Below are 13127 nucleotides of genomic sequence, written 5' to 3' on the forward strand. Positions count from 1 at the left end.
GTAACTTGAGGAGTGATTATGCAAGGAAACATGTGATCTACCTAAGGAATCAGGAGTCTCTCACATTGTTCACTTCAGGGCAAGGGAGCTGTGGCTGGATATGAATCTCCCAAAGCTTTCATAAATGCCATGAAAAGTAATATGATAATTGAAGAGATGCAAAACACTAGCATCAGCAGAAGTGCCTGCAAAGCAATAAAATCGAAAGAGCAGCACTAACCTGTTCAGGGTTCACATGACAAAACATTGAAATCTTTTCCTTCACGGCCATTTCGATAGGCGTTGAACTCCGGCAGACAATCTGTCAACGTCAGTTTTGCACAGGTCAGCAAGCAGGAACCCAGCTGTTCGTCCCACCATTAGTTTTCAGGAGGATGCTATATTAATCTCTTCTTTCAACCAGAGACCTGACCAAGTATGTACCTGTTCATTCTGGGTAGTCCACCGGACTCGTAGAAACACCTGAGCACTGATAATAAGCCAGTATAATCAAATTCAACACAAATCTACCAGTAAGAACTCAAAACGTCCAGGCGTCTCTAGTAAACAAGAGGGAAGGCTCACAAACGTTGCTTCTTTAGATATAAGAACAGAGCTTGGCCAGGGGTTGGCAAACTTTTTCTCTAAAGAGCTAGAGAGTAAACATTTTAGGTTTTGCAAGTCAAGAAGTGACTGTCCTGACTACTCAGTTGTAGCAGTGCAGTACGAAGGCAGCTGTGGACAAATGTAAGCAACAGATGATACCATGTTCCAATAAAACTTTATTTATGGGCAGGAGGCCTGCAGGCCCTTATTTGCTAACCTCTGATCTAGACTATTCTGGTGATAACTGGATGACTTGTTATAAATAAGAGCAGTGATAGCCCACCCTAGTGGGTCTCAGGAAAATCTCAAAGGTCCCACCTCACTCTAAAAGACCTAAGGACCATAAAAATGACAAGACGTTGCACTTGCCCAGCTGTCAATGTGGCCAATTGCATGAGGACCCTGAGGAGAACAGAGCACCAGTTTAGAAATGTGTGAAGCTACCCTCGAGGATATGGGACTGTCCCTCCCCTGGCCCCCAGAGACACGAAGTTCAATGTCAAAGGAACCATTTGAGAGATAGAAAGGACTTAGATGATGCTATGGATCAAGAAACGGAGGTCCTGGGGCGCCTGGGTGGCGCAGTCGGTTAAGCGTCCGGCTTCAGCCAGGTCACGATCTCGCGGACTGTGAGTTCGAGCCCCGCGTCAGGCTCTGGGCTGATGGCTCGGAGCCTGGAGCCTGTTTCCGATTCTGTGTCTCCCTCTCTCTCTGCCCCTCCCCCGTTCATGCTCTGTCTCTCTCTGTCCCAAAAATAAATAAAAAACGTTGAAAAAAAATAAAATACTCATTTAAAAAAAAAAAAAAAAAAAAAGAAACGGAGGTCCTATTCCAAGAAATTTACTCACTCTCCTTAACTCACCAGATCAGGAGACAGGCCTAACCCTCTCAGCGCACGGACACTGTTTTGTGTGGGTTTGGTTTTTTGTTCTCCAGTAGCACTGGGCTGAAAAGAGATGGGTCACTGTCAGTATATTGGATATTTAGCTCGTCTGGATAATGAATGGCTCCCTAGCTTAAAATATGGAATAAATAGGCAGAGAGTTTCTCTTTTGCTGTCCTGCCCACTGCTCCCTTGCAGTGTATTCAATAAACGTCTATCTCCTTTTTAAAAATGTGGAACAAATAGAATATCATAGGAAGACTTTTAGAAGTTGCTGTCTACAGGGCTGCCTGGGTGGCTCAGTTGGTTAAGCGTCCAACTCTTGATTTCAGCTCAAGTCATGATCTCACAGACTGTGAGATTGAGCCCAGAGGCAGGCTTTGTGCTGGCAGCGTGGAGCCTGTTTGGGATTCTCTCTGTCCCTCTCTCTCTGCTCCTGCCCCACACATGTGCACGCTCTCTTTCTCTATCAGAAAATTAAAAAAAAAAAAAAAAAGATGAAAGATAGAAAAAAGAAAGAATTTGCTGTCTATATACTTATCTGGAAAGCTCACCTGTGGAACTAGGCTAACATGGATATTGCAGAAATTCTCTCTTTTTGCTTTAAACTGGAATTGTCTGAATGCTTCCACAAACGGCATCCCTTCAATGTCTCCAATGGTGCCACCCAACTAGGAATGGGAAAAAAAAAAAACAAAAACACATGTGATCTTCCACAGTATATAGACTAACAGAAACATTATTAATAAACAGAGCACAAGACAGGGCACGCCAAGGTGGCTCACTCGGTTAAGCATCCGACTCTTGATTTTGGCTCAGGTCATGATTTCACGGTTCATGGGTTTGAGCCCTGGGTTGAGCTCTGTGATGACAGCATGGAGCCTGCTTGGGATTCTCTCTCTCTCTCTCTCTCTCTCTCTCTCTCTCTCTCTCTCTCCCCCTCTGCCCCTCCCCCACTCACTCGCGCGTGCTCTCTCTCTCAAAATAAATAAATAAACTTAAAAAAATAAACAGCACAAAAACAGAGGTTTATACACATACCAAAAATCATTGAATTGTATACTTAAAGCAAGTGAAATTTATGATATATAAATTAAGCCTCACTAAAACTGTTTGATATGATTAGGAAAAGCGCCGTACATTTAAGGAGATGAAACAAAGGAAAGAGAAAATGGAAACTAGAAGGTAAACTAAGAAGAAAGGATACAGTGTAACATAACCAGGTAAACAGATAAGAGAATAAGCAGAGAACATCACGAAGGGAAAAGAAAACGGAGTGCCTGAGTGGCTCAGTTGGTTGAGCACCCAACTATTGGTTTCAGTTCAGTTCATGATCGATCCCCGCATCCCATTCTGCACTAGGTGTGGAGCCTGCTTGAGATTCTCTCTCCCTTGCCCAGGCTTGCTCTCTCTATCTCTCCCCCCGCCTCTCTCTCTCTCAAATTAAAAAAAGGGAGGGGGGAGGAAGAAAGCGAGGTCAAGGAGGGCTCTAAGAATGACCTGACTCCTGGGGTGCCTAGGTGGCTCAGTCGGTTGAGCATCCAACTTCAGGTCAGGTCATGATCTCCCAGTTCGTGGGTTTGAGCCCCACATCGGACTCACTGCTGTCAGTGTAGACAGCGTAGACAGATCACTGCTTCAGATCCTCTGTCCCCTTCTCTCTGCCCCTCCCCTGCTCATGTGCTCTCTCTCAAAAATAAAAAAATAAAACATGTAAAAGAATAAAGAATGACCTGATTCCCATGTTATAAGATCCTGTTGTGTGGAGACAGGGACTAAGTTAAGTAAATGAATTCTGCTATTACTGATTCACTTTACAGATAGTAAATCCCCCATTCAAAAAGATGGGGAACCATTATAAAGCTGTCAACGCTTCATCTCACCAAGATTGAAAAAAAAGTTTAAATTTTTTTTTAAATGTTTACAAAAAAAAAAAAAAGAAGGCTTTAAGAAAAGGGAATGCATAAGCAGATAAAAAGATCCACAATATAGGCCACTGAGGAGTGAGATCAGCTAGTTCCTAGGGGTGAAATACCTCGTGCTCTCTCTCTCTTTCTCTCTCACTCTCTCTCCCCCTTTTCATGGGTATACACACACACACGCACGCACATACACACACACCTCTGCATGCAGCTGAACATTTCTTTTTGCGATGGTGATATTACTAGAATTAAACAACTGCTATTAAAACATGCTGGCTTTCTGAATCAGGTAGTGCCGAAAGAATATTCCTGACAGTGTAATCCTTTGATAAATGTTAGCTTAATTTACAATGTGCTTCCAACAAGTAAGGCATTTTAGAGTAAGCATTTACTTTAGGATAAAATTTGCCTTAACCTACGCATCCTCACCATATTTAAATACTTAAAGATATCACCTGGATTTTAAAATTAATTCTTTAGCATGTGACAATCTACTGCATGCTCAACACTATAAATGAGGTGCTGAGAAGAATTTAAGACAATGTGCTCTTCAGGAGCTCAGAATTTAGCGACAAAAATCTAGCAGAGGTAAAGAACAATAATCAAGAGTAAAACTTAGACACTAACTGGAATGATCTGGACGCTGAGGAGGAAAGAGATCATGGTGGGCCCAGTCCCAGAACCCACCATCTTGTCTGGCTTCAGCTACCTGACTAGGTCTGAAAACTACTATAAGCCCTGGCCTGTCTTCCCAGCGCAACTGGGTTTTGGAGCCAACAAGTCCTTGACATCCCGGATGGCTCAACAATTACTCAAACTTACCGTGTCCCAAACCGAACTCCCCCCACCCCTGGGCCTGTTTCTCCGCGTGTCTCCTCATCTCAGCAAAAGCGTCTCTTCCCACTAACTGGTTCAAGCCAGCTGTCTGGAAATCATCCTTGATCTCCGCTTTTCCTCATCCAACTGAGTCCAGCGGGTCATACCTGTAAAACCTCTTGAAAATCTCTCCCCTGCTCTCTATGCCCACCGTTACCACCTTAGACACTCATGCCAACACCACCTTTTGCCAGGATTATTGCAATAATCTAAACTAGGGGGTGGTAAACTACAGCCCCACTGCTTGCTTTTATATACAAAGTTTTATTGATTGGGGGCGCCTGAGTGGCTCAGTCGGTTAAGCGTCCAACTTCAGCTCAGGTCACGATCTCGCGGTCTGTGAGTTCGAGCCCCGCATCGGGCTCTGGGCTGATGGCTCAGAGCCTGGAGCCTGCTTCCGATTCTGTGTCTCCCTCTCTCTCTGACCCTCCCCCGTTCATGCTCTGTCTCTCTCTGTCTCAAAAATAAATAAAAACGTTAAAAAAAAATTTAAAGTTTTATTGATTGGCCAAAGGTATGCCCATTTATTTATATACTGTCTGTAGCTGCTTTCACACTACAATGGCAGAGTTGACTCTCTGACCCTCAAAGGTAAACATATCTACTATCTGGCCCTTTATAGAAAAAGTTGGCTGACTGCCCCCCCTCCCCCTCCAAATGGTCTAGCTTCTCCTCTCTCCTATCCTACAATTAAATCATCTGTCACACACCAGCAGAGTGACCTTATAAAAACTCAGAATATTAAAACAAAACAAAACCTCACAATATATCTCTTTTGTGCTTATACCCTCAGTAGCTCACTGCTTCACTAAAAATAAAATCTAAATTCCTTTAGGCAGCCAACCAAAAACCCTACATGATCTGGCCTTTGCTTAGGGTTCTAATCTCATCTCACGCCCCTGCTCGCCGCCCTCCCCCCGCCCCCCCCACTCCCCACACACCCTGCCTGTGCATCAGCCCCACTGGCTTCTCAGGTCCTCAGATGGGCCGCTCTCTTCCTTCCTGCCCCTTAAGCTCTCTTACCCTCCTTCTTTATTTATCTACACCTATCTCTTCTTTATCCTTCAGCCTGAAAGGCTATGTCTTCCTCAGAAAGCCAGACCTTGCCACCCACCTAGAGTAGCCTCCCTCCCACTGCTCCCTGTCATAGCACTGTCTGTGCCCTTCCTACTAACTCAGCACCAGGTGCTGTTATTTCGCGTGCGCACTTGTTTCCTGCCACTAGCTATAAGCCCCAGGAGAGTAGGAACATACCTGCCCTGCTCCCTACCCTATCTCTGGCATAAGCCCAGCTCCCTGCACACAGCACTGGGGTTGAAGGGGTTCAGGACAGGTCTCCCAGAAATATGCCACCTTGCCATGATTATTTTGAATTAAAAGCAATCAAAACCCAGCAGAATCAGGAAAAGTTCTTTACCTCCCCCTCAACTGCCTAAATTTACATTGGGTAGTGCGGGATCCCTGTACCGGGAAGAAAGTTATTCCCAGAGATCCCCTTTACCTGAGAAACTTAGCTGCATAACAGGGAAGTCCGTTTTCCAAACATCCCCTCTGTCTCCCTGCAAATGGCCTTCCTCCCTTTGTATCCCCTAGGCCTCTACTCCTCTCCTTGGTTCAGGGTGTCATATAAGTCTCATTTTGCCTGACTGCTTGGGAATCTCTCATGTTTATATGGATTTTCTGTACGTATGTAATACAGCCTTTGATTTTCTCCAGTTAATCTGTTTCATGTCAATTGGATTCTTAGACCAACCGGAAGAACATTGAAGGGTAACAGTAAAATTTTCCCTCTCCAACAGGGTTTAGCTTAGCAGTCATCTCAGGGCAGAAGGGTCTCAAAATTCAATATAAGCCCTAGGTAACAGCATTCTAGTACCTGTTACCATAACTGCAATGGAATCAAACTAAGAAATCTCGAGACTACATTGTTACAGAAAAGAAAATGATTCTTTATTAATTTTAAGTCAGATAACAAAACAATTAAAATTCAAGCTTTCTGGGTGTGGCACAGATAGAAATATACGACCTTTCTGTAGGAGAATGACAAACTTAATTACGAAAATCCTAGAAATATCACATGCAATCAGGAAATTGGCAGGGGGTGAGGGGTTTAATTGCTCACCAACTGCAAGGTACCAGAATCTAATGGGAAAATATTTTAGGGAAAAAAAAGGTCTGCACTGAAACTAAACCATATAGGGACATCTGTTTTTTCATAGGTGTACTCTGGTAATTTAAGGGCAATCTGAAAACGGAGGCAAAAAGCTTTAAACATTATCCACTTCTGCCCTCACATGGCTTACAGTGGTACTGCACAGTCTCAGCCAATTTGGAAGATCCCATGACCACTCCTCTGGCTCTCGATTACCATCATTGTCATCAGAAGCCTTCTGTATTATTACTAGAATACTCCTAAGTTCATTATTTCCCCCACACAACAAGGAAAATATCACCCATAACAATGTTTTAAGACTTATCCAAAGTTGAAATCAAAGCAACAGCAAATTTATGAGATGTGCAATGTCTGTTTTGCCTTTAAGGAAAGGATTCTTCTTTTTTGAAAGAAAGAGAGAGAGAAAGAAAGAAGCCTTTTATTCCTTTAAGCCAGGCATAAATTATTTCAGGTGTATGTGGAGATAACCTGGACTAATACAAATAAAGCTTGTCAGCTCCACGGGTCTGAGAAGTAAGAGCCTCACCAAAAGGCTTTGGAGACATTTCAACAGCTTCTACACGCTTAAAACTGAAAATCAGCCTGGTGGTCTTTTTTTCAAAAGCTTAAATAGAGCACAAACACAAATGTTGAGCACAACTTAAAACGAGCCTAAAAGGCTGCCTGATCTAGTGTCCATTAAGCAAATATATGAATGTCAGGGTTATATGAAGAAGGAGCTTTGCTGGGGACAACTTGTCACAGTTTCTCTGTTTCCAAGAAACTAAAAACGAAGACGAGGAGTCCTGAAGAGCAGGGCTCGGGTCATATTTGCCTTCCTATGGCTAGCAGCTAGCATTGGGACCAGTGCCTATTCAGCGCCAAATTAATGTTTTTTTAAGCCAAACCAATCAATTCAAGAACAGGATAAAAATTAATATAAAGAACAAAGGCATAAAAAAAGAACAATATGCAAGTACAGGCCTAAAATGTTTGCTTGTTGTTTAATGGGATGGAAATTTCAGTTTAATTTGAGATGTCATTGAGAATTCTTGATTTTACTGTACAAGTGGAATCTTCAACAATTAAGAGTCTAAATCTGTAGTATGCAACTTTGTAAAATGATGACAAAGAGAATCAGGTGTGCTGGCCCCAGAAGGAAACGTAAAAGCTTTCTTCAAGGATGATTCTCAAAAAACAATAGCTAAGGGGCGTCTGCGTGCCTTAGTCAGTTAAGCGTCCGACTTTAGCTCAGGTCATGATCTCACAGTTTGTGAGTTTGAGCCCTGTGTTGGGCTCTGTGCTGACGGCTCAGAGCCTGGAGCCTGCTTCGGATTCTGCGTCTCCCTCTCTTTCTGCCCCTCCCCCACTCGCACTCTGTCTCTCTCTCTCTCTCTCTCTCTCAAAAATAATAAATAAACATTAAAAAAAATTTTTTTAGGGGCGCCCGAGTGGCTCAGTCGGCTGGGCGTCTGACTTCAGTTCGGGTCATGATCTCGTGGTTCGTGAGTTCAAGCCCCGCGTCAGGCTCTGTGCTGACAAGAGCCTGAAGCCTGCTTCAGATTCTGTGTCTCCCTCTCTCTGACCCTCCCCACTTGCACTCCAACTCTCTCTCTCAAAAATAAATAAACATTAAAAAATTTAAAAACAAATTTTTTTAAGCAATAGCTAAAAAACAGACAAAATGAAAAAGAAGGGTTAAGAAGGCTCTTCTCAAGGTCAAATTGGGCTTATATGTTAATGATGTTCAAAGGCAGTTCAATTACATTAAAAAAAATAGATTTACCCCTTCTCCTTTTCTGTGATGATAATTTATTTTTTAAAAAAGAGCAGAGGCTGGGGCGCCTGGGTGGCGCAGTCGGTTAAGCGTCCGACTTCAGCCAGGTCACGATCTCGCGGTCCGTGAGTTCGAGCCCCGCGTCGGGCTCTGGGCTGATGGCTCAGAGCCTGGAGCCTGTTTCCGATTCTGTGTCTCCCTCTCTCTCTGCCCCTCCCCCGTTCATGCTCTGTCTCTCTCTGTCCCAAAAATAAATAAACGTTGAAAAAAAAATTAAAAAAAAAAAAGAGCAGAGGCAAAAACATGCATACACATGACCATTTGGAAATTTTCCTGTGATTAAGGTTAATAGTCTTAAAAAAAAAAAAAAGGCTATTTTTTGCCTTTCCTGTTGCTAGAACAGCAGAATCTAGTGAAAGTGCTAGACCAGCACTCTCCAATAAAAATTAAAATATTTAAAATTTGGTTTTTTAGTTTTTAGAGAGAGAGAGAGGGTGCAAGCGAGGGATGAGGCAGAAAGAGCTAGAGAGAGAGAGAAAGAGAAGCAGGGCTCACCCGAAGAGGAGGGGCTCACGTTTTTACCTAAAGTGGGGCTCGAGTTCACCTGAAGCAGGGCTCGAGCTCACAAACCGTGAATCATGACCTGAGCCGAAGTCAGATGCTTAACCAACTGAGCCACCCAGGCGCCCAATGTTTTAACGTTTTTAGCTGCCACATTCAAAAGAGCAAACAAAAGTAAACAGGAGAAATTAATTTTAACATTATATTTTATGTAGCCCAATATATCCAAAATGTTATTTCATAGCTGAAAAGGCTCTAAAGAAACACAAGGAAAGAATGGGGCACAGGTGTATCAAAATCTTAAAGAGCAGTCGAGCTGAAGTTAGAACTCATTATGATCCACCACAAAGGCTTGTGGCCATGCCGCAGCCAGGTCCCTACCACAGACCTGGAGCTGGCAGAGGCTATCACGGCATTGGCAGGGGAGCTGGCTGTAAACAGATGAGGTGAGGGGCTTACGGTGGACGCTGCGGAGGCTATGATGATTATAATGGCCATAATGATGGGGGCAGCTGGGTGGCTCAGTCGGTTAAGCGTCCGACTTCGGCTCAGGTCATGATCTCACAGTCTGTGAGTTCGAGCCCCACGTCGGGTTCTGTGCTGACAGCTCAGAGCTTGGAGCCTGCTTCGGATTCTGTGTCTCCCTCTCTCTCTGTCCCTCCCCTGCTTGTGCTCTCTCTCTCTCTCACTCTCAAAAGTAAATAAACATAAAAAAAAATTTTTTTTAAATAATGGCTATAATGATGGCTATGGATTTGGGTCAGACGGATTTGGAAGAGACCTCAATTATTGTTTTTCAGGAATGTCTGATCAGAGATAATGGAGGGGTGGCTCTACTTTCCAGAGCACAACGGGACATTGTGTACACACGCGGGGATTATCTTACACAGCTACTGAGAACGACATTTATGATTGTTTTTCACCACTCAACCCTGTGAGAGTACGTATTGAAGCTGGTTCTGATGGCAGAGTCGCTGGTGAAGCAGGTGTCGAGTTTGCAACTCGTGAAGATGCTGTGGCAGCTACGTCAAAAGACAAAGCAAATACGCAACACAGATACATAGAACTCTTCTTGAATTCTACAGCGGGAGCAAGCGGTGGGGACTTATGGTAGCCAAACGATGGGAGGCATGGGCTTGTCAAACCAGTCCAGTTACGGTGGCCTGGCCAGTCAGTGGCTGAGTGGTGGTTGTGGAGGTGGCCATGGTGGCCAGAGCAACATGAGTGGATATGACCAAGTTTTACTGGAAAATTCCAGTGATTTCCAATCAAGCATTGCATAGGCAGCCAAGCAGCAGCGAATAGCAGCTACTACCAAAGTGGAAGCTGTGCATCTCTGGGAGTGAACAAAATGGGAGGGATGTGTAGCATGTCCAGTATAAGTGATGGAGGGGGAAAGTAATTGATCCTGATCACTGACTCGTGGTCAACATTTTTCTTTTTCTTTTGTTTTTAATGTTTATTTATTTTTGAGAGACAGAGAGCGTGAGCAGTGGAGGGGCAGAGAGAGAGAGGGGGACACAGGATCCGAAGCGGGCTCTTGGGCTGACAGCAGTGAGCCTGAAGCAGGGCTTGAATCCACAAGCCATGAGATCATGACCTGAGCTGAAATCAGACGCTTAGCTGACTGAGCCACCCAGGCGCCCTGAGAGAGAGAGAATCTTAAGCAGGCTCCATGCTCAGCATGGAGCCCGAGGTAGGGTTCGATCCCACAACCCTAGGATCATGACCCAAGGCAAAATCAAGAGACAAACACTCAACCAACTGACTCATCCAGGCACCCCCAAGTTATTAGGTATTTTACATTCTTCTTTTTATGCTGTCTTTGAAGCTCAGTGTGTATTTAAAACTCACAGCACATCTCAATTAGGATGGGCCACATTTCACGTGCTGAACAGCCTCATGGGGCGAGCAGCTACCATATTGGAGACAACGAGGTTAACCTGCATAAACCAGAGGTGTGAGGACTTGTCCTACCTTCTTCCAGGCTTGAATGAAATCATCCTTGGGCTGAACTTTAAGATACTGAAATTGCTAAATGGCATCTTCAAGCTGACATTAATAAGTAGTTTTTTAAAAGTCAAAAGTCATGCACGTGGTTAAAAATTGTAGGGGCCTGGGGTGCATGGCTGGCTCAGTCAGTAGAGCATGCAACTCTTGATCTAGGGGTTGTGACTTCAAGCCCCACGTTGGTCAAAGAGATTACTTTAAAAAAATTGTAGGGGCCAAAGGCAGGCCACTCCAAGATGGGCCACTCTGACATAAAGATTATTTTAAGTTAAAAGCAATCAAGACCCAGCAGATTCAGAAAAAGCTCTTTACCTACCCTACAACTACCTAAGTAGAACTGTGATAGAGGACCTGCTCCAGGAAGAGAGCTATCACCATAGATAACTATATCCTGATACGAACTATGGTAGACAGGGAGGAACTCAGCAAAGTCTGATCAAATTCCTCTCTGTGTCTCGCTGTTTCTGAGTGTAACAAATGTAAACATTTGTTAACCCAGCATTTTCTCTTTTCCATCCTCTTGAAGGTTACATTCCTTCCCTTTGCAGACCCAGACACCTACCCACTTCTCCTCAGTTCAGGATGACATATATACTTCATTGTGTCAGACTCCCCTTGGAATTGCCATGTCTATGCGGATTGCCCACGTGTACGCTATTAAATTTGGTTTTCTTCTGTCTCATGCCAATTTGATTCTTAGTTCAGCCACAAGGACCTCGAAGGGAACAGGAATTCTTGTGCCCCAACAAAATCAAATTGTTCGAAAGAGCACACAATAAAAAGCAGGAGTCCTGTGCCCCACCTCTCCCTCTCCCAAATCCAGATTCTCCAAGGCAAGCGCTTTAACTCCTTCGTTCACGATTTCTTCTGCTGGTTTCTTCCACATCTCTAAACACCATCTCGCTTGACTCTTTCTTAACTTGCCCATTTCAGACACCTTCTATAAAAACACAAATCGACTTCCTCCTGTGACGGATGAGGCCGAAGCTCTCTGCCGCCCCATCCCCAGGCGGCAATCTCAATCGTTACTTCTATTGGCTACTTTCCTAACCTGAGACACTTTTGCGTCTATTTTTTTTTTTTTTTTTTTTTTGCCAACCACTACCAGTTATCTGCAGCTGCCTCACAATGGAAAATGAGGTTCTTATCTCCCTCTCCCTGCCTCCCTCTCCAGCACCCGCCACGTCTCCACCTCACAAATCCTCTTTTCAAAGCTGATGACATTTACATCCCTGCTTTGAAGCCTTCTCTGATGCATCTTGGGGATCGATTCTAAAACCTGAAAATTCATATAACAGACTGACTGCATAAGTCTCCTTCACTGAAGAGTCACGCTATGTCCCAGTTCTCATATCAGATGCTATTCTTCCTGGAGCTTTTATCTGCCTTTCCCTTGTCTTACACTCTGCCTTTATCATTGCCTCAATCTGTTTGCAAACTATTCACTGTATTAGATATGAAATATGTTTCGGGGCACCTGGATGGCTCAGTCAGTTACATGTCCGACTTTGGCTCAGGTCATGATCTCATAGTTCGTGGGTTCGAGCCCCACATCAGGCTCAGTGCTGACAGCTCGGAGCCTGCTTCGGATTCTGTGTCTCCTGTCCCTGTCCCTCCTCTGCTCATGCTCTGTCTCATTCTGTCTTTCAAAAATAAATAAATGTAAATTTTAAAAAATTAAAAAAAAAAAAGAAATACGTTTTTTTTTTTTGTTTTTTTTTTTTTTTTTAAATTTTTTTTTTTCAACGTTTATTTATTTTTGGGACAGAGAGAGACAGAGCATGCACGGGGGAGGGGCAGAGAGAGAGGGAGACACAGAATCGGAAGCAGGCTCCAGGCTCTGAGCCATCAGCCCAGAGCCCGACGCGGGGCTCGAACTCACGGACCGCGAGATCGTGACCTGGCTGAAGTCGGACGCTTAACCGACTGCGCCACCCAGGCGCCCCAAGAAATACGTTTTAAGAGAAGCCAGCCTAGTTATGCAGGTATGTTCAGTTTATACAACTTCATCAAGCTATATTCCTATGATATGTGCACTTTCCTGTGTCTGTGTCTGATACTCCAATTTTAAAAAAATTCTGAAGAAAGCACCCTCTCTTTTCCTCATCAGTTGTGAAGGAAGAAATAGCAAGGGAGAGAAACTTTTGCATAGCACACTTATACATTTATATGAAGTTTAACATACTTAATAGTATGCTACTACGGTAGTATGATCTATGGTTAATAAATGATAGCATGGCACATTTATGTTAAGTTTATCAGCTCTGTTAACAAAATGTGAATGCCTGACATGCCAAGTGTTTTATATAATTGCACTTAATCCTCCCAACAACCCTGTTAATATCATTTGGTTTATATTAC

General features: G+C 43.8%; 1 protein-coding gene and 1 pseudogene across 3 annotated transcripts in view; one reads left to right on the top strand and one right to left on the bottom strand.

The window, feature by feature from the left end:
• Positions 1-13127, bottom strand: part of CTPS2 (CTP synthase 2) — a 101547-nt gene that overhangs the window by 74076 nt on the left and 14344 nt on the right. For all 3 annotated transcript variants that reach the window (XM_030305533.1, XM_030305532.2, XM_030305531.2), the window contains exons 5-7: positions 2023-2139; positions 1448-1531; positions 221-301 (exon numbers count right to left, since the gene is read on the bottom strand). In XM_030305533.1, coding sequence (XP_030161393.1) covers positions 221-301; positions 1448-1531; positions 2023-2139 — 282 coding nt within the window. The remainder of the gene's footprint in view (positions 1-220; positions 302-1447; positions 1532-2022; positions 2140-13127) is intronic.
• LOC115507679 lies at positions 9033-10039 on the top strand (annotated as a pseudogene).

This window comes from Lynx canadensis, chromosome X (assembly GCF_007474595.2).
Source record: "Lynx canadensis isolate LIC74 chromosome X, mLynCan4.pri.v2, whole genome shotgun sequence".
In the NCBI taxonomy this organism is placed as follows: domain Eukaryota; kingdom Metazoa; phylum Chordata; class Mammalia; order Carnivora; family Felidae; genus Lynx; species Lynx canadensis.